Raw genomic sequence first — 22,577 nt, forward strand, 5'->3', positions numbered from 1 at the left:
TTTGGCTATGTTTAGCAAAAGCATTTCCACAATTGGTTCTGTCAAAAGTTTTAGGAAGGTCTGTAAAATAACCTGTTGACCAGCACTGACTATAGTTTTCTGTTTCAAAACCTAGTGAGCTTCGTATCTGTATTCCTTCTACTGCACCTTTTTTTTTTTTTTTGGCTTAGAGAAGAAAGTTCCACAATGCATTGAAGTGAGACAAATGTTGGTTATAGATACTGTACGCATTTAAAACTGAAAATTATTGCTAAAATAGTTTGATTCATTTTAAAATGATTTGTAAATGTAAAAATATTTATCCAATACTTTAGTTTATTAGAGTATCCTGCTGTTAACTCAACCACATGTTACAATTGAACAATGCAAAAAAAATATACTCATTATTTATTACTCATTTTTTAAATATAAACATTCTTAATGTAAATAATTTTGAGGTGTACTTGGTATTTTTGTCCAGTAAAAATATCTAAGCATTATGAAATTAAGATACATTTACTTGAAAAGCAAAATAACACAAGATATAGCAATGGGGTAAAAAAAAAAATCAACCAGAAAACAGGTTAATTCATCTTTCCCATGCAATGGCAGATTTTCTCACCTAATTTTGATCTTTTTTCTTTAGAAATCTTTCATTTTCAGTTCATTTTGAGTTAGGAAAATTAAGTAGGGAGTAGACAGCTTGGTAGGTTTTAGAAAGGAGTAGAGTGTTTGCAGTGTGTCGCAATCATTAGGTGGTTGCCGCCCTTATTTCCATTCAATTACAAGAGGAATTGTCCCCTTCAGTCTGCTAATCATTAGACTTCTGTATAAACGTTCTTTTTCATTAGTGGTTTCCAACCACTTTGCAGTTTGTTGGGCAAGATCTATTTTTCTTGCTTTTCCAACAGCTCCAATGCCTCATACTGTAGGTTAGTGGGCACAAGACTGTCTTTTCTTGATTTTGCTACAACAATAACTCCATTGCTGGTTCTTGTCGTATGATAAATTTTCCTTCCAGGTCCATTTGTCATGAACTGAGCTTGTCCACCCTGTCCCCCTTCATTTTCTGCCCTCTCGACAACTGCAAAGCAGCATACAGAACCTTTATGACTCCTGGGACGATATGCATTGAATGCCCATGAGCTGATTAAAAAAGCAGGGGGCTGATGGGAAATGAGCCGCAAACTTACTCAAACAGCAATAAAACAAGTCAGGATTCACGAATCTGCATTAAGAAGGCCCTGTGCTATTTGCTCCCCCTCCTTCCTCCTTTCACGCTGATTTATAAAACAGGACTGGCTGTAATTGACTCCCCCTTGAATCCTAATATAAAGTTATAATCGGACTCAGGCCTGCTAGCCAGGTCTTCGCCACACATTAAAAAGCAAATAGAGCAAACTGCATGGAGCACAGAAACACAGCCATGAATGATGTCTCTGTGAATGTTGGCTAAATTAAGAGGCAAGGGTTGATTTAGGCCATCTCGCTCCTCTCTCTCTATCTTTTTCTCGCCTTCTCTATTTTTTTAGGTTTGCATCCACCAGTTCTTGTGCTTGTCCTCTATCAGATGCATAAAACTTTAAAAATGCCATTAAACCTAGTTAAAATTCTACAAACACAAGTGTTGTTAACTAAAACTAAAATTATTACGTAACATTTATTAGCTGAAATAAAATTAAATATTACATGAAAACGTTCATTAAACATTAATACATATACACGTATTAATGTTTTACTTATGTAAATGTAATTTACATGTAATACATATTGTACCTTTAAAATAAAGTAAAAACTGAAAATATACAAAATGTACTGTACCCAAAATAACTCGTTTTTTAGAGTAAAAGTTCTTATGAAGGAATTATCATACAAGATAGTGATTTGGCATGTGTATTGAGCTGATAATTATTATTTAATTGTGGTAATATTATTCAGGACTTTAGATGTTGTTCTTTTTTTTTTTTTTTTTTGGCTTATTTTCGTGCTGATTTCAGCAAAGTACTGTACCCATGAACCAGGAACCAGCCAACTACAGACCCTGACAGTATAAAGAGATCCTGAAAAGTATTTTAGCGGTAGTGCATACTGAAACTGATGGCATCCTTCAAAGCCAAATTCACCCGGATCATTAACTTCATGGTTTCACTTCAGTGTAGTTTATCTCCCAGTTTCAGACTAAATGGTTTTATGCCAAATACTGCCTTCAACCCATGCTATAATACATGGAGGTACTATGGTGGTAAAGTACACTTTTCACTCAAAATGTGATGAAAATATATTTATGAAAAGTTGAAAAGATTTTTGGCCCCACTGTACACTATCATTCAAAATTTTGGGCTGGCAAGATTTTTATTTATTTATTTCAAGTTTTGGGAAGAGGTCTTTTGTACACACTAAGGATGCATTTATTTGATCCCAAAAGCAGTAAACATAGTAATATTATTACAATTTAAAGTAACTGTTTACTATTTGTATATTTTTAAAATGTAATTTACTCCTGTGATGCAAAGCTAAATTTTCAACATCATTACTCCTGTCTTCAGTGTCACATGATCCTTCAGAAATCATTTTAATATGCTGATTAGCTGCCCCAAACACATTTCTGATTATTATCAATGTTGAAAACAGTGCTGCTTATCATTATTGTGGAAACCATGATACATTTTTTTTCTGGTTTTTGTAACTTACTAACACAAAACTTTTAAAGGGTAGTGTATTTTATAGCTAATATCACGACTTCTTGGACATTTTGTTCAATTACACCACAATATCATGATCAAATTAGGCAAACACTGCAAGCATCTACTGATGTTCCTCTGTAGGTAAGATTGTATGCATCCAAAGCACTACTATCCGCCCAAAGCATTTACACACCCAGGCACTTTCTTTTGTCAACTTTTGCACAACACTTCAAAACAAATGAGTTTGCTGGTGAATGAGAGACCATGACTAACGAAAAAACACCATGTACGTCATGTTTTACGAAATGGCTGAACAGTCAAAACGGCAGCAATGGAAAGAATTTTGCATCTCAAGTCAAAACATACTAAATTTTATAGGCTACTCAATAGAATGAAGTCAAGTAAATCACATGTTAAAATGTGAAGAACTATGTGTGCCAAAAAAGAAACATTCTACAGCAAACCAAACGGGCTGAGTTCAGCTTCCAAGGGTCTTGCTAATGCTCTAAACATTATGTGCCTCGAATGCTATACGAGGATATTGAAGGAAAGAGTTCATCTGAAAGTTCCTGCTCATTTTGCCCAGAGTACTGTCTAGTGTCGAGTTAAGATGTGTTTTACAATTCATAGGGCATTTGATAGGTATGTGTCTTTGAGCAGGGCCCAGACGCTGGGATCCACACATAGCTGGTCTATGGCTTGGCAGCTCTTGCAAAACATTTTATTTTCATAACCAACGTTGTAATTCATTTGTTACTGAAAAATATTGTTTTATTACAGCAGATAGAAGTGGGGATGAAATCAGTTTCAGTATGAATAAAGAAGTGATTTGTACTATATCAAATAAAACAGCTTTTTATTTGTGATTTCTGTTTAACTAAATCAATTCAGTGCATTATTTTGTATATATGGTCACAGCAGTTGTTATGACTTACCAGTTGAGTTCAGCAATGCAAAAAGAAGAAACCCACATACCATAGTTGATTTTGATAAGGTGCATGAGCGTTAAAGGATAACCAATTTTTGTTACAGCAGTCAGTTTGCGACCCATAAAACCTTCACCACCACCGTGGCGGCAGGCATACCAGAACATGTATCTCTGCTTACGTAAACAGATGTACAAATCCTGAGAACAGAAAAAGAGAGGGAGAGAAAAAAAAGGTAACATGTTGAAAAGTGCAAATCAAACACTTACCAGCATTTAAAGCAGTTCACTGTGAAGAAGCTTCGGACAGATCGCTAACACCTGTGTTAGCTTATGCCATATTTTGTTCAGGCATACAGTCACTAAATGTCCACTCACACTGCAGTTCAGAAAAGTTCATTTTCACCCATTAGCAGTTGAATAAACATTAGCTAAACAACATACATTGCTTATTCTGTGTGCAATTTAGTTTAAAATATGCCCCCTTAATTATAACTTTGTCGCACTGTAAACTTGGCAAAGTTATCCACCTTCTTTTGCAACGTGAAAGTAAGCTATTTTCTGTGAAAGTGCAAGGCTTCCGTTGGCCATTGTAAAAATAAATAAAACGTTAAAAATATTTATGATACAAATCAGTGAGTTTATAATTATGACAATACATTCAAATAATGTGAAAAGAAACGTCAGACATGGTGGCCATGTTTTTCAAGATACATGAATGTCCTCATATACAGTTGTGGCATTTTGGACAAAGACAATGCATGCCAATTTTCAAGTCTAACGGCTGCATACTAATAGTCATTTTTATGGTTGTTTTTCTTTAACTTTTATAGCGCCACCAAGTGGCTTAACTCTGCGATTGTTTTCATGTGACCTCAGATTCAGCTCATACATGAGTGTTCTGAGTTTGGTAGAAAAAAAAAAAGTAGTAAAAGTGGCCCCCGCCTCTCAAACGTTTTGGCGTCCCTTTGCGATGTTGAGTCGATATTAAAAATGAGTCATTTTGTTTTATATATATATAATTATTGATATTCGCTCTTTTGATATTCAGTTTTTCTGTACTGGTTTGGGTACGATTGGGTGAAAAACTTGCAAAAGTAGGTTATATTAAAAAACCCAAAATAGCCAAAAATTTTGCCAATCGATCAAATCCGTCATGTGTGTTTTGTTCGTCTTGACCCAACGATTCCCATGATATAAGACAATTGAGTCTGCGACAAGCACTTTAGGAGCAATTTCATACTTTTGGTTGCTGTAGCGCCCCCATCAGGCCGATTGGGTCGCGCCTCGGTGACGTTGCAGATGGGGGTACTACCATCATTCAAAGCTTCAGGTCAAAATACAGTATTTTTTAATATAGCAATATGTGCTGGATTATCGTCTTTTACCACTGAGCTGCAATTTTCAGCCTGGCGTTTTAAGGTGTGTCAAAAAGTATGTTTCAAAGGCCCTGTTCATTTTTAATTCCACTCCACTGCACTGCATCTCGTGTTTTTAGATCCAGTAAAAGCTTTCTGCATAAACTGCATTCATTCAAGTAATATAATAAGTAAATAACTTCCAGTAGTCATAAAGATTCTATAAGTTTTAAGATGCATATGTGAAGAAAAAAAGGTCAAAATTGCGAAATGTTAACTCGAAGATCTGAGAAGAAAATTCAGAATTGTGAGCTTTAAACTCACCATTGCAAGAAAAAGGTCAGAACTGTGAAATAAAAAAGTTGCAATTTTTTAATTTTATTTTGTGGCAGTTACAAAGAATTGCGAGTTAACGTCTTGCAATTCTGCCTTTCTCCCCCGCCATTCAGAATTGTGAGTTACATCTGGCAATAGCATATTCTACTTAGAATTGTGAGGAAAAAAAAGTCAGAATTGTGAAATAAAAAGTCGTAAATTGCCTTTTTCAAAATTTTTCCATAACTTCAGTACCACTGAATGATTTTTTTTTTTTTTTTCTGTGACTTGAGAATCTAAATTCTCATTGAATCATGGGAAAAACATCCGTGGTGAAAAAAAGTCACCCAAAGATTAAAAAAAAAAAGAATAATAATAATAAATAGTTATTGCAATACATGATTACTAACATACATGATTTAGAAATTACTTTACAGAATTTGCAATGTTGGTGATGTCATTGTACAGACAGGAGCGCCACTGGTTACATCCAGCTGTCTCTTATGATAGCTTATTCACCTCAGTAATTTATATGTCTCACTCAGAAACCCTCTCATGTGTGTGATCTTTTACACCCCTAAAAGAATCTCCGAGCCCTGTGGTGCATCTCTTGGTTTAGGCCGTGTCCACTACCCACTTTGTTGCCAGCGGCATCCAATGCTGTGGCCAAGCGCACCCCTGAGCCATACGCTGGAGAATATGTAAATGTCTCCTTCAATTAGTCTTGTTTGTTCTTAACACTGCTCCCGGCATCGGCAAACCCACGACTCCCAGGGGACCCGGCGGTGATATTTTCAGTGTCAATAAACCTATACTGCAGACTGGCAGAGAAGCTGCCCCTAATGGACATCAGTGGTACTGCAGTTAAAACTGTATGGAATCTTTCTTTATTTGCCTATAATTGTAATCTTTTAACAACATTGAAGTTGAATGAACTCATAGCAAATGTCACTCATTATCATTTTTTAATGTTTTTTTTTTCTAGAAATTCTAAGAATTAAAATAAGCTTAAGTAGAAATAGCTTGTAATATTATACACGACTAATTTGCTAATACATTTTATTTTTCCACCTTGAACCATTTATTTTAAAGCAAAATATATATTAAAATCACTCATTTCCTTTCAACCCTGCAATAATAGAAGATCAGTTCATCCCTGTGACATGCTATTTTAAGCATGTCACTGGCAGGGTTATTATAATTATCTAAAACCATAAAAAATTTTTTTACTTAAATTCAAATAAAATTTAACTGAAATTAAATAAAATAAAATATTAAAAAAATAAATATTTTATTTCCCCTAGTTGCCAAGGCAACATTTCTCATTTTCATTCAGTTTAAAGGTGCTGTATGTAGGATTGGCACCGAGTGGTTGAACTAGGTATTGCAGTCCAAATTCAAATATTAGAGAAGTTTTTTTCACCTGGCCCTTCCTCCTCAGACTTGACGCACAAGCAGGTTGCCAGATTGACGACACCCACAAGAACTATCACACTTGACGATGAAATACACTGTGTTTCCACAAACTGGCAACCCGGTGTGCCGAAACACAGTTGGGTAAACTGGCAGTGGGCGGGTTTCACAAACCAAAACAGAGACTGACATTCTGGCCCTGAACGCACATTTTCAAAGGAGAATAACTGACTGTAGCATTGATTTTCAGATAAACTAGTATGTTAACTTAGCATGTTTCTTAAATATCTGGAAACATATTATGGTATTTTTATGCTTTAGTAGAGTCAAAAACTTACATACAGCACCTTTATCTAAAATCTACTAAAATTAAATAAAATTGATAAAAACATGGTAAAGCATAAAGCATCTAATTTAAATATGATGAAATGTATATATTGCTTACAAAATGTTTTGTTTAATCAACAAAAAAACAAGATATTGTAACCATGATTTAAATAAAGTAAAATGAAGAAGCAAATTAATACAATGTGGCCACAATTGACCTAAAACAGAGAAACAAATCAATTGAACATGACTGTGATTTAACTAAAACAAGGGAACAGATTTATCAAATGTGGCCATGAATTAATAAATCTATTTTTTCCCCAGGGCATGTTCATGTTCGGGGCAATGTTATTTTCATTGATATATTATTGTAGTAATTGTTAATATTTTACATTACTTCATTTAAATTTTTGTTCAAATTTGGGTAATTTTGTTGTGTTTGTGCAATTTGTATAATTATTGTTTTTTTTTTTAGTTTATATTATATTTTAGTTCTACTTATTTTAGAACTTCAGCTTAATGAGAAATATTGCCTTATTTATAGATAGATAGATGGATGGATGGATGGATGGATGGATGGATAGATAGATAGATAGATAGATAGATAGATAGATAGATAGATAGATAGATAGATAGATAGATAGATAGATAGATAGATAGATAGATAGATAGGTTTTTTTATTAAAAAACTTTTTTTTCAGTTTTATACTATTTAAAGTAATGAAATTTTTTTATGGTTTTACTTTTAGTTAATGATAATAACCTTGGTACTGTACTTTTGAATGGCTGTCAGAGGAGAATGATTTTTCATTTTCATTTTTTATCATCTACCAGCAGGGGAAAACTGTTGAAGCCTTCACAAAAGAAGAGCCAAGGTCGGTCTCTCTGGAGTTAACCTGGAATTAAGCTGCTGATGTGAAATCTGGCACGTTGTTGCAACAGAGCAAGAATCGATATTATGAACATCTGGAGGTTTGTCTGCAGGTCTGTGGTGTGGTGGCACTTAATGATTGGACGTCACTGGGTCAGAAGCCAGTCCTGACCACAGTGTGGTTATTCATTCTTCTGAATTACACCTGTATCCCCAGCGGCCTGCGGAGCCCTGCTTTTTTGTTTGCACAGCTGGTTTGCACTGAAACAGTCCAGATTAAATAGTGTCTTCATTTGTCCCTTTAAGATGTGAACCTATGACCCCATGCTTCATTTTAGACGGTGCCACAGTGATTGCAAGGTTGAATCCAGCCTGATCTCCATTTCCCTGCCTGATATCTATATCATATTGGCAAAAACCTGGTTTTACAGTACATCAAAGGTATGCACTTCATCAATATGCTCACTGCCATATATTTTTTCCCTTTTTTCAAGTTAAAATATCTAAAAATGAAAATAAAATTAATTTACTTTCACAGTGTAGGTCACAGCGTCTTCTCGACTTGACGTTAACCACAAGCTACTCACAAGTGTTACCCTGTGATGTGTAGCCATCACGCAAGTGGGATTCGAAATAACTGACTACTCGTTTAGGGTGTTCAGAGTCAATTCTCTCTTTTGGGAGACAATAACCTTATTTAACATAATTTTGTCTTTTACAACTTTGCAGATTTACATTCACATACAGTTAAATTATACACTGTCTGAAAGGCGATATTCTAAATGGCATAATAGGGGAACTTTAAGTGAGTTTATGCTTAAATAAAGAAAAGAAATCTGCCTACTGGAGTAAGATGAATTATTTAAGAATCAGTTTTATTTATGGGAATTTTTCTTACTTGATAGGCAGAATTTTTTTTTCTTAATTTTGGTTTCAAAAAAGCCCTTTATATCTTTGCTTCTCTATTAAAACAGTAAGGGAAAATACAGTATTATAGATACACTCCCTAAAAATGAGTTTTAATATCTTATGCAGCATTGCTTCTCTTGTAAATTTATTTTGTTTTAAGAATTTGTAGCTTGAAAGCAAGTAAAAAAGTATCTCTAACAAGTATCTCTAAATTTAGAAAGCTTTAGAGATACTTTAAAGATAAGTCATTTTTGACTTGTTTAAATTATAAGTATTTTTTAAAGGGTTCTAAAAGGGATTTTCGCAGCAAATGCCATAGAAGAACCATTTTTGTTTTCAGAAAGATAAACATTTGAATAATCTACAGAATCTTTTTCCACCTTTTTAAGAATTATATAAACAAAAAAAAAAAAAAAAATACAGAATCTTTTTCCACCTTTTTAAGAATTTGTAAAAAAAAAAAAAAAAAAAAAAAAAAAAAAAAAAATTTGAATAATCTACAGAATCTTTTTCCACCTTTTTAAGAATTTGTAGCTTGAAAACAAGTCAAAAATCTCTAAAGTATCTCTAAAGCTTTTCATATTTTGTTTTGACTTTCTCAGAGACTGCTCATTGTGAATTGTTGAGTCACTATAGAAACAGCTCAACTTGTTTTGGATGGGTTAGATGGGCGGTAATTCATTTGACTGATTTTGGGTTTAGCGGCTCTTCTAGCCCATGAGACGAGCAGAGGACTCTCATTAGATGAGCGTTAACACCATTCGAGGGCCCGATCCCTCACGTATCACATTAGTGCTGAGGTCAGATGATAGTGTGGAGGTATGTATAACTGCTGGTATTACTTCACATTCTTTGCGGGCATCCAAGAATGCTAGTGTTGTTTATCACATTCTTGGCACATATCGACTAGTAACATAATACGTTATTCCACACGTAGGCAACTTGACAATCCGCAAGCGGCCCCAGACTGAAAATTAGGAGGGTCAGGGTCCAAATTACACTTGGAGAAAAAAGAAAAATGGTTGATTTGTTTCCCAAAGTATATATTTTCCTTTCTCTCTCACTCGGCTTCGCACAAAGTACTCAAGACTCAGTGTTTCAGACCTGCGTTAAAAGGTATTATTGATTCTATCTCAGCTAAACCGGTGTCCACGTACCCCAAAACATAAATATCGTGTGTTGGCCAGGACACTTGCGCCGCTCGGCGCTCCTAAGTACCATCTGGCCGCTGCCAAAACAAACAGTAGTAATGAGTTCTAGGTCGTGGCTGAGAGGCCGGTCTAAAAGTCGGGGACTTGCCAGCATGTGCACACTGAGGGGCTGTCATAAGCCAAATTAAAAGACTGACTGTTTCTACCCCCTCACGCTGCTGAAGATGCTGGGAGTCGACGTGGGGGAATGGGGGGAGGCATCGTGTTCAACAAGCAGATCTTGTATTTGAGAATCAGCTCTATGGAGTGCAACCGAGAAAATAACAAGTGAGGATTTACTGCCAGACGGTTTGTTTACGTTAAAAAGACGGGTCGTTCTCGCCAGCCAAGGCGGTATTTGCATAATACATATAAAATGAGATCCATCTTTGCCACACGCATACCTGTGAAACCTTGCATTTTAAAAAAAGTAACCAGAGTATCGCTCAGGCTCTGGACAGGAGGGTCCTCTGCAGATGAACGACCAGCAAAAATGCATCTGTAGGAGCAGCAGCTGTTCGGGATAGTTGTACAAACTGCTGCATATTGTGGTCTTCCTGGGAGAGAGCACAAATCTAGCAATTTTCTGTTCCACAGACGGTATTATCATCAAGTCTGGCAACTTTCACAGTTCTGCATTCTTAAAAAAAAAAAAAAAAAGTTCTAAAAGGAGGTTTTTGGAGCAAATGCTATAGAAGAATTATTTTTCTTTCCTCAAAGAACCTTTCAATGAACAGAACCATTTTTTCTTAATATGAAGAACATTTGAATAATCTTAAGAACCCTTTTCCACTATAAAAAAATATTTTGTACAATGGAAAGATTCCATGGATTCTTCATGGAACCAAAGATGCCAATAAAGAACAGAGTGTCGAAGCATAGAATAGTGTTTTTATGCAAACTCTTTTCAAAATTTTCATCATCTCTCAACATTTCTACACACAAATAACACTTCAGTGAGATCAAGGACTACTGAGTGGCATATAGACCTGTATGTAATTCATAAAATGAAGTAATGTAATTCAGTCAAATCTTTGGGATGTTGTTGCCTGTGCAGTCCTGTTATTTGATTTGTCTGTCGTTATTCTATTGTTTAGTTAAACTTTCAATATACACACATTTATGTAGAATGTTTGATTATTTTACTTTAATGATACCTTTTCTACATAAATAATAATAGATTAGATTCAACTTTATTTTCATTGCACATGTAAGGTACAAGGCAACGAAATGCAGTAATCATAAGTGATAATATATTTTATATAATATGCACAAATTATATATATATATATATATATATATACAGTATATATTTATATATATATATATTATATAAAAATATATAAATATATATATACATATATATATATATACAGTATATATTAACATTTGAATATGCTTTATGACCTTACATTCTTAGCCAAGTTCTTTCAAACTAGATTTTTTTATGAAAATGAGTGTGTGTTACGGCAAAACTCGCTACCATGATTCTAAAGTGGTGGGCTAAGGTGTTCTTTGGTGGTTACCAATTTCAAAGTCTCTGATATTCAAGTCTCTTATTAATTGTTTTTCCTCATTGTACTGTTCACCAGCTGAAATTCAAAGTCTGACCACTTGTAAAGTATAACAGCACACCTATCATCAACAAGACTTATGATTTGAAGAATCAGACTATTCATTTGAATCGAATCATCCTATATGCTGATAAATTATTAATGCACACTAATGGAAACATTTGCTAATTTAGTTCTGATAGCGCATAAATAATTAATAATAATGAAATCTTGCCACACCACCGGTGCTATTGTAGTTAACTAAAACGATTAAAACAATTCAAAATAAAGCAGAAATATAAATATTAGATAACTGAATTACAATAAGCTTAAGTGGATACTAAAATTACTTATGCTGAAATAAAAATAAATTAAAACTAAATAGAAATAGAAAAAAAAGACTCATAAAAATTACAAAATCATATAACAAAATTACTAAATGTAAAATTAAAATTGAAAATATAAAAATAAAGCAATTCAAAATATAAATAAATAAATACATAATAACAAGTGAGGATTTATAAATTCACCTAAATGATTTAATGTGAACTTTTCCGGTTCTAGAAGAAGTCCTCATTCAGGCCAGTGAAGGAGAAAGAGCTGATTGACTTCTTGACTGCTTGTTTAACATCAGGCCGTGAAGCAGATCTGTCTCAAGCATGTCAAACTTCATCTCTCCAAGAAGTCTGAAGGAAAACAGCTTTCTCATTTTGCTTATTAAAACTCTTTAATGAACATTTAAGTGGTGTTCACTTGTTAAGAACTTGAACACGGTGCAGTCACAATGTTCCTTGTGTTCTGTCCCATTAAAACAAAATACTCCTGCTGTGAGAAAAAAAAAAAAAAAAGAAACCCTGATGTCTGAATGTCCATGGGCAGGTCAGAAAGGCTCTGATGATGTCAGTTGAGGTGGACCCAAAAATGCAGAACTGTTTTAATGTGGTTTGCAGCATTTATTGCGTGTGATTACAACAACCATTATGCACATCCACAAAAAATGCTGCCTCCCTACTGCTAACCCGCAAACTGGTGCGCTCATTTCCTCTCCATCCAACAATGCCACTGTTTTTGCTGGACAGATCTGCTGGTCAGACGCGCTACAGGTGTGAAAAAAGAGGCCTCAGTTTGCCATTCAGTTTGGGCATCATTCATTCTGGAGGTTATTTTTAGTGCTGAAAAGTTCAATGTGGTACTACGTTTCTTTGGCAGCCCGCAGAGGTTTTCGAGCCAGCGCTGGATGCTGCTGTGGCTAAGGTCTTATGTATAAGTGACAGCGAAATGAAAAGTTTATTAAAAGCTGCTTCCTTTCCTCTTTATTTTTAACTTGAGTTGCTCATCTATATTCAAATTGTTGACAGCCGTGGTGGGTGTTCCAGACTTTCTGTATAAGGGGGTCTTTTCTGTTCTGTTCTAGAGGTTAAACAGACTATATATACCTGTTTAAAGTTCAGACACACCTACTAAATCTTTATAATTAATGTTACAATTTTTTGATATAAGTGATGTCATCAAATCTAATAAATGTATGGAAGTATTTTAGTAAATGCAAGCTTTCTTATATTTGGGCTTTTTGTCAATTCTCTTATGCATTTGGTATAAGAACTTCATGAAGTGCATCCTGGGATGCTCTTTTTTGAAGGAGTTCACAATGTATACACAGTTATTGATGCTTCTTCACTATATAGCATAAATCATCTATTCAGACAATCAATTATTTTTATTACAAAGTATTTACAATCATTTTAATTAAAACCAATATTTTAAAGTTTTATATTAAAAACTACAATACTATTTAAAGTAAAGAAATATTTGTAAATATATTTTAACAATTAGATAAAATGTACCAATATGTAAAGAAAAATAATTATCTAATTGTAAAAATTCTTTTAAATATTTAATTTCTTTAGTCATTTTAAATATTTGTAAATATTTATATTTATTTTAAATAATTATTTTTATTTTATGCTCAAATGAATGTACAAAATTAAATGCACAATTTTAAAAAAAAAAAAAATAACATTTATTATTTATGTATTGAACATAAACCTTTACACACATGTATATTGTATATAAATAATACATTTAATAAATATAAACATTTATAAACTTAAAATATATAAATAATTATTTAATGTCAATTAATTTTAAAACATATTTTTTATTTAAAAAATAGATTAAATGTAAAATTATGCATTAGATAAGCCTTTAGATAATAATAAAAAAGTGTCAAGTGTGTCCAAACTTTCGTAGTGTACAAAAGCTGTAGACCTATAGTGTTTAGATCACAACAGTTTCAAATTATACCCTTCATGTAGGCAGGGCAGTCGTTAGTGGGGCGAAAGGTGCTGATGATTATAGGGGCCTGCGGCTGTGGGGGGGCCTCCGGTGATTTCAACCGACTGCCCGAGGCCAACATGAAAGATGCTCAGGACAGTTGATGGGCCACTGTTGTGCATCGTCATGATGAAAGCTTATCATTTGCACGTGTTTTTAAGCCTTTCCAATTAAAACATTCAAGAGATTTTAAAGCATTCAGGCATAAGTAGATGCGAAAGGACTCAACTGAGTAGCCTACTCGCTTGCACACACACAGAGAGCCGTGTCTCAGACGCGTGAACACCAAATTGAGTTTTACCTCTTCTTGCACATGAATAAATACATACAAAATTATGTAGAAATGCCTGTCTTGGCAAGTATATGCCAAAAACTGTTGGTTATGTCTTAAGTGAACATAAACAGTTGAGAAAGAAATCTGATGTGTATGTGTGTCTTGAAGTGACCATGACTAATTTACCTTAATGTTAATCCATGAAAATAAAGGAGAGAAAATCACTCACTGTTCTAAACTGAATAACTTTGTAGTTTTAACAAGAATAATTATATATTTAATTTATACTGTGAACACTATGCAATGCTATTTTACATTTGATTATTCTGTTTCTGTACTTGAACACCTACAAACTTGAAAAAAACTTGAAAAAAACTTGAAAACATTGTTTCATTTGTATCTTTGTTCTATTTATTTATTTGTGCCATTTACACGATTTCTAATAGGGCCTACTGGTACAGCCTGCACCAGGGCCAGCAAATCCCTTCACGTAGGCCTGTACAAGCTGCTTTCCACTGATCTCTTGACTCATTACCTCTCTAGATGTAATCCCATCATGCATCTTACTGATGAACTGTGCTCTGGAGTGAAAGGACATCTCGATAACAGACAAATCACGTTGAATTACGGCTCCAGGCAATGAGGTGTGCTGGTAATTGGGAAAAACACACGGTCAAGAGCAGTGGGCAAAGCTCCTCTTATGCATCTGACAACAATCTGCCGTCACAGGCTCAAGGCACCTCCCGACCCACCGCATTCAGTTTGTTCAGGCTGGCTTTCCGCAGACTGTGGCAGTGGTCACGGGAACTCCCTCGAGCATGCCAGCTTTTTGCTAGGGCGCTAAAGGTCGGGTTAAGACTGAGTGGAAAATCTGTCGGAGGGGGTCTGTTGCATTTAGGATCAGTTGTTCTTCCTTGGATATTATTACAGAGCAAGTGCTCTCCTGTGTTGGAGAAAGAATCCAGGAAAACACACTGGAATGTGCCATGATATATTTCATGTGGCACAGCGGAGTGCCAAAGGGCATAAACACGAGGACCGCTATATGAGCGTCAAGTGAGGGTTCGTAAAAGTACAGCATCATCTAATGTCAAACTGAAGTAAACCCATGCACCCAAGTTTTTAACTTACGCGCAACTAAGAATTTTAACCTAATACGCGCAAAATTGGAATATCGTATAAAAGATTTTTTTAATGCACATGATTTTTGAATTATAAGCACACTTTCCATCCAACGAGAACAAAATCTCCACTTCCTGATACATTGGCACTAAATACAACTAACAAAAGTAGGAGACGCCTCTAAATATGCTATAATAATTTTCATACAGGCCTATAATAAATTACTTGCGCCCCAGAGCGAGCAGACGAAACACAATAAATGTGGTCATTGCTTTCAGAGGTGGATATGCTGCTGTTTGGGAACACAGTCGTGTAAGACAGTTCTGGGAGTCAATTATATAGAAATACTTTGATGACAGGCTTTGCTCAGACATTTAAGAAAGACCATAACATTTCAGATGCGCAACGAGATCGCTCCGCTGGTTAGTCCAGGTATCCGCAAACTCACACGACCTTTCTGATACGCATGGAGGATTTTATTAAATGTGTTTCCATCTTAATTTATGCGCATTTTTTTCTTATCGGATAATAAGTTTATCCGGCACAATTGTGCGCATACGTGTTTATATGCGTATTTTTAGAATTTAAGCGCATCTTGGCGTTTCCATCTAGTGTTTTTTTTATTTTTCTTTTTTTTTTCTGCAAAATTCCAAAATGGATGGAAACAGCTATTGAGAGGCACACGTCTTGTTTTGCCATTTTTACAATTAACCTATATGACTCCTCTGTTACTCTAACGACGCAATCTAATCTGGATAGTTTAGAGCCTCTTTAGACATTTTTTATATCTCATCGGACTCTGCCAGGTATCGGTTTAGGCCTAACCAATTTATGTAGGCTAAATTATTTTTTTGCAGTTTTTCCTAGGTGGTCCATTTGTGTCTGACAACCTGACTCTTTCTTAACTCCACATACAGTTTTCTTTCATTCTGGTGACATACGAGTGTGTCGTCATCCAGAGCACCATTTGTTCTAAGGGGGAAATGTCTTATTAGGTAATTTGTTCTTTTTTTGAATTATGTCATGCACATAATTTAAAAGAAACATTGGAATACATTTAAATTCCAAAGTGTCGGGGAGGTAAAAACTAGAGTGAAATGTTTTTATTACTATTTCTGAATGATTTAGCGCCTCTGGGGCTGGTATATAAAATATAGCTTAAGTGAAATTTGGTCTCTAAGTACTGAAGAAACTCAGTCTGTCCAGTTGTTGCCGAATAAAATAAAAATAGCATCTGCTTAATTTAATTTTATACACACAGTAAACAATTTTCAGATAAATTAATGCACTGAAATGACATCTCAATGGGTCTCTCAACTTTCAATAGCTGTATAAGAGCGACCTCTGGTGGTTGCCTTTAGTTTTGAAAGCAAGAAATGCGTGAAAAAACTATAATTAGTATGATACTGTATATTATATTCGTTTATATTTTGTAATTTTTTTATACATTTATGCAACGCTTTGTAAATTCATATCACTAATATGGGAGGCAAGGGCTAATTGTCACACATTTTGCAGTGAATAAAAGTCAGGTTATAGGCTAAAAGGTTATACATTTTATACCTTATTGTACCAAGAAGGATACAGTGTCATAAATAAACTAATAGTTTCTTTAATGTTTTATTTATTTATTTTTCTTATATATATATATATATATATATATATATAGAGCTATATTTTTTTTTTTTTTATTTTATTTTTTTTTTTTTTTTTATTCAACAAAATAAAGTAACGCCACACAACATCCATAAAAATAATACTAGTTACCTAAAAAAACAACATCCACAAAACTTAAATCATAAGAGATGGTGTTGCAGCTTAAGGCTACATTAGAAGAGATGGTGTTAAGTCTCAGCATGATCCTGTTTGGACTTCTTCCTGTTGTTGCTAACACTGCTGTTAACTGTCTCCTGTGTATCACTTCCTGTTTCATGTGGTACACTGTCTAACTCTGCCATCTTGTCTAACTTTGCAGTCACATCTATCGTATCTGCCTGCATCCCCCAGTGTGATGGACGGGTGTCCATCTAATTGAAAAGTATCATATATTGCTGTTTATGATGTGTCCATCACGCAAACTACGAGGATACTGAGATTGATGTTGGTGAATGCAGGCTATTAAACAGCATCCGTACCGTGCAAATCCCAATACCGCGCAGGGTTATGAAAACATTAGAATATTTTTGTAAATTGCAGTGCCAAGTTGGAGTTTCACCGTTTGCTTTTACCCAATACCGATAGTGGCGTATTTTGTACTGATTTCATGAAGGTGAATTCTGTAACTAAGACCTGATTCCTTTCCTCTTCCTCGAATTGAGGACTGTGTGACCGAGTGGGATAGCTATAGCTTTGTTACAAAGCTAGATTTATTAAAAGGATACTGGCCAAGTTCCTTTGACACCCCGTGCCTCAGAAATCTCAGCGTTTGTGACCCCCGATTGTTTATTCTTACAGTACACATCTATGGCTTTTGGCATGCGAAATGCACCAGCAACATTCCAGCGGTTGATGCAAGGTACTGTCAGGTGTTCCTAACTGTGAAATGTACTTAGACGACATAGTTATCTACTCTGCAACGTGGGAAGAACATGCACAAACTCTTGAGTTGGTGTTTAAACGATTGCTGGAAGCCCATCTTACCTTAAACTTAGCTAAGTGTGAATTTGCTAAGGCAAGAGTGACCTGCCTCGGCAAATTTGTTGGCCAGGGCCAAGTGAGGCCTGTGCAAGCTAAGATAGAGGCTATTATGGATTTCCCACGGCCATGTAACAAGCGGGGTTAACAGGGTACTACCGTGGGCTTTGTAAGAACTTTGCTACTGTGTCACACCCCCTAACTGATCTCCTTAAAGCAGAACAGAAGTTTGTGTGGAATGCTGAGTGTGAATCTGCATTTGATTCTGCTAAAGATTTGTTATGCCATGCTCCTGTGTTTTGGGTCTGCCCCGAATTGTTTGCTTTGCCTTTTAAGTTACAGGTGGATTTAGCGGGGTTGGCGCCGGGCAGTGTTGCTGCAAGAAGACAAGGCAGGAATTGAACACCCAGTATGCTACTTTTCGAAGAAAGAAATTCACGCAGGTGCCAAAGAAACTAGTACCATCGAAAAGGAAGCTCCGCCTTGTTGTTGGCATGGCAGAATTTTGAGGTCTACTTGTGTAATTAGTATGGGCCCTATATCATTGTATACACTGACCACAACCCTCTCGTCTTCCTGTCTCGTATGGCAAACTCAAACCAGAGATTAATGAGATGGTCTCTTATTCGGCAAGAGTTTGTTCTTGAGATAAGGTATAAAAAAAGGAAACAATGTAGTAGCAGATGCTTTAATCAAGGGCTCATACTGATGACTAAACGCTCATAAAATGTGTGGTAAGTTTTGTTTTTCCTTTTTTACAAACCAAAGAGAAATCATAGTTTGTAACTATGGGTGGGGGTGTTACGTCCAGAGACGAAGTCTTTATTGATTTATACTTTCTTTTAATGTGTTTTTTTTTTTTCTTTCCTTGTTTCTTCTGACTCCTCCTATCAATCTGCCTGGCAGGTAGTTGATTGCTCCCAGCTGTAACTGCTTACCAATTAAGAGTGAGCAAGCATAAAAGCAGAGCTCCAGCTACCAGACTGGGGGGAAAAACGTTCCCCAGAGCTTTCTCCAGAGCGTTGGTCTTTGTCCTGCCCAGCTGTTGCTGCAGTTACAACTGGTGGTGGTTGAGCTGTTTAGTGTTCTACTTTGGTATTGTAGTATTTTCGTTATTTTGTTTATTGTGATATTCTCCAACCCTTACTTCTGTTGTTTTAGTTAAAGAATATTCTTCTGTACTTTTTAGTTTGTTACTTGGTTTACAGCTGCTATTATTAATGTCCCTCTTAGCAGCTACTTTAAGGTTTGCCTATTTGCGTTTTTTGCTTAGTAGTTTCTATTTTGGAAGCTGTAGGATGGTGCCATTTTTTGTTTAACTACCCTGTTTTCTCCTGTTTTGGGGCCAGGAAGGGAGTTAGGGTACAATCCTGTTATTTTCTTTTCTTTTCTTTGTTAGTTTAGTTAGAGGTAAACTACTCCAGTTAGATTATATTTTTGTTTATTATTTTGGCCTTATCCTCTCCTGAAGCTATTGCTTCCTTGTGTTTTTCCTTTTTGTATTTGTTCCACGAGCTGTAAAATAAAATCTTTTTCTCGACAACTTGTTGCTTGTGGTGCTGTGGCAGGACTCAGATTAACGCTCTTTTAAATATTTTACTTTTGTTGCGTCCACATGTACCCCTAGACTTATGTGGGACGTAACAGTAGGAACCTTCTAGCACAGGCTCCGTTTTCTATCCGGGTTTATTTATCAGTGACTACACAAGTCTGCTAAACCGTACTAGCCTCGTCTTTGTTGGTTGTTTTCGTTAGAAATCAAAAGGTAAGAGTAGGGAGTCCTTTTATTTCCTTCTCTTTTTTTGTGTGTATTTCTTACAGTATACACAGAATGACTTTGCTGTGTGATAAATGGTAACGTTAGATATTCCTAACAGGATTTACGTGCTATGCTAATAGACTGAAAGCTATGGATTACTATTCATGAAGTTAAATACACGTTTTTTTCTGAACGAATCAGAAATAAGCAAAAAACAAATTGAAGTACGTACATGTGGAGTTATTTAATAATCTATACCAGCTGTTTTCAACTACAACAACGTGGAAATGAGAAAAACTGTACCTTTAAAATATAATAGAGACTGAAAAAGATTAAAATAACAAAAATAAAATGTATAAATTAGTGAATAAACAGTACATGTAAAGTGCTAATATTAGTAGAATTTTTTTTTTTTAATAAATTAGAATAACTTTTTCTAAACTATTTTCCAAAAATTATTTTAACATTTATAATGTTAGTTTTTCATAGTATGAATTGGGTCTTTATACAAGAAACTAAATGAATGCTTTTTAAATTAGAGGATAGGGGGTTCCTTATATGAGGATCATTATATTTTGGGATCTGTGGCATCTCCCCGATCTGCAGTATACTGTTAGCTGCTTGAATATTGGGACTTGAGTAACCCGCTGTGCTTGATCTTCATTTCTTTATTTCAGTGGAATTATCATCCAGACTGATCTGTTTCTAAAATGGAGCCAGCATGTCGAAAAGACAAACAGAAGCAGCACACGCCGACCCGTGGAGACAGGACCAGACAGAAATCAGCCCAGCAGGAGCTGAAGCAGAGACAAAGAGCAGAGGTCACTCTCTGTACTGATCATACCTTTAGAAACATTTGCTTTCTTTGTGCTTGAAAATCCTTCTGAAAACATAGAGTATTACCAAACTGTGTAATACCATTGTTGTTTGGATGCTACCGTGATGTAGTCAAAAGAAGATGGTAATTCACTACCAGTCAAAATAAATATGCTTCTATTTTGCGATAAATATTTTTACTACAATTAGAGTGAAAGTTAGTTTATTTAAACAATTAACAAATTATTTTAACATTATTTATTTTGAACAATTAACATGATCACCAGCTGGAGTGCCCTTGATATCCACCAGAGGGCACTCCAGCCCAGTCTACTGACACTTTATCAAGGACTTCATTCCCCATAATCCTCTGCCCGGTCTCATCAGTACTCATTGTTTGCACCTGTGTCTCATTTGGATTTTTGTCACCCTGCAGTTTGTGACAGCACTACTGGACAAAAGATTTTAATAATTAAAATAATTTATTTATTTGGTCAAAATATAGTCAAAATATTGTAAAATATTATGTAAGTTTAAAAGAATTGTTTAACATACAAAGTATTTTAAAATATCATTTATTCCTGAGATGCAAAGCCGAAGTTTCAGCATCATTACTCCAGTCTTCGGTGTCACATGATCTTCAGAAATCATTCTAATATGCTGATTTGCTGCTCAAGGAACATTTCTGATTATTATCAATGTTGAATAATGCAGAGTATAAACAGTTAAAAATAGTCAGTTTTGATTTTTAATTAACACAGCCTTGGCAAACAAGTCTTTTTTTAATTATTATTATTATTAAAATTCAATACTCTAAATTAAGTTTTAGCATTATGTTGTGGTTCATTGAAACCTTCTGTATAAATTCATATGATCAATAATTCATTTACTTGCATTTAATGACTTTCAAAATTTTAAATCGTTTTTGTTTATTTCCATTTAAAATTCAAATTGCTGGATTCTGATCATTTCATCTGAGATTATTTGTTCTCTGTTTCTGGTGTGTTACAGATTTACGCCCTGAACAAAGTCATGACTGAACTTGAACAGCAGCAGTTTGAGGCCTTCTGCAAGCAGATGCAGTCACAAGCCGAATGAGAAAAACTTGTGTCAGGGCAAATATACACAGGTTAGGGTTAGGCTACGATGTTACTCATATTTTTGTATTCTTGTAAACCATTTGATAATCACCCCTTTCCTCCCCTGACATTTAAACCAAAATGTATTCGTTGGAGATTGATACACACACACTACTTGAATCTGAGTGTATAATCACATAGCAAACGGCGGTCAGTATGTACAAAACCAAAAATATCATAGTACATCATATTTATCAGAGAACCGCCCTGTGAAAAGACATTCATTCACTCTATAGGACGTTAAACATCTGATGGTTTCATTGTTAACTGTGATGTTTTATATGATGCACATGTTTATTGTCCTGAATATTATGTATGGTTGCACAAAGCTATTTTAGACAATTGTTGTAAAATACATGTTGACTGAAGGAAAAATAAGATACGGTTGTCACTCTTTTGGTTTATGATTAATTTATTTGTGACACGTGACATACTTTAATGATAGTTAATGTTCTTTTGACCACAAGCGGTTTTTAACAGTTTAGTTTTTGATTGAAATTTGGTTATTAAAAATCATCTCTTGAAAAAAATAAATAAATAAAATGATTTCCTTCTCTGAGCCTTATTTTCCTGCAATACTTTAATCAAGGATGCATTTAATTAAGACCTATGTTACAAAAGATTTATATTTCAAATAAATGCTGTTCTTTTGAAATTTCTATTAATCAAGGAATCCTGAAAAAAAATGCAAGACTCTTTCCACAAAAATATAAAGCAGCACAACTGTTTTAAACATTGATGATAATAATAAATGTTTTTTGAGCAGCAAATCAGCATATTAGAATGATTTCTGAAGATCATGTGACACTGAAGACTGGAGTAATGATGCTGAAAATTCAGCTTTGAATCACAGAAATAAATTACATTTTAATACAAAAAAAATGATATTGATCATGGTTTTTATTTTTTTATTAAACTGTATTTTTGACTAAATAAATGCAGCTTTGGTGAGTTTAAAAGATGTCTTTGAAAAGT

At 34.7% G+C, this 22,577-nt stretch overlaps 1 protein-coding gene across 1 annotated transcript; it reads left to right on the forward strand.

The window, feature by feature from the left end:
• Positions 1-19,525: 19,525 nt before the first annotated feature.
• LOC109097431 (small vasohibin-binding protein-like) lies at positions 19,526-22,161 on the forward strand. Its single transcript, XM_019111070.2, has 3 exons — positions 19,526-19,653; positions 20,325-20,468; positions 21,475-22,161. The coding sequence occupies exons 2-3, from the start codon at positions 20,358-20,360 to the stop codon at positions 21,559-21,561; spliced, it is 198 nt and encodes a 65-aa protein (XP_018966615.1). The 5' UTR covers positions 19,526-19,653; positions 20,325-20,357; the 3' UTR covers positions 21,562-22,161.
• The last annotated feature ends 416 nt before the right edge of the window (positions 22,162-22,577 follow it).

Source organism: Cyprinus carpio, chromosome A11, assembly GCF_018340385.1.
Source record: "Cyprinus carpio isolate SPL01 chromosome A11, ASM1834038v1, whole genome shotgun sequence".
Taxonomy (NCBI): Eukaryota; Metazoa; Chordata; class Actinopteri; order Cypriniformes; family Cyprinidae; genus Cyprinus; species Cyprinus carpio.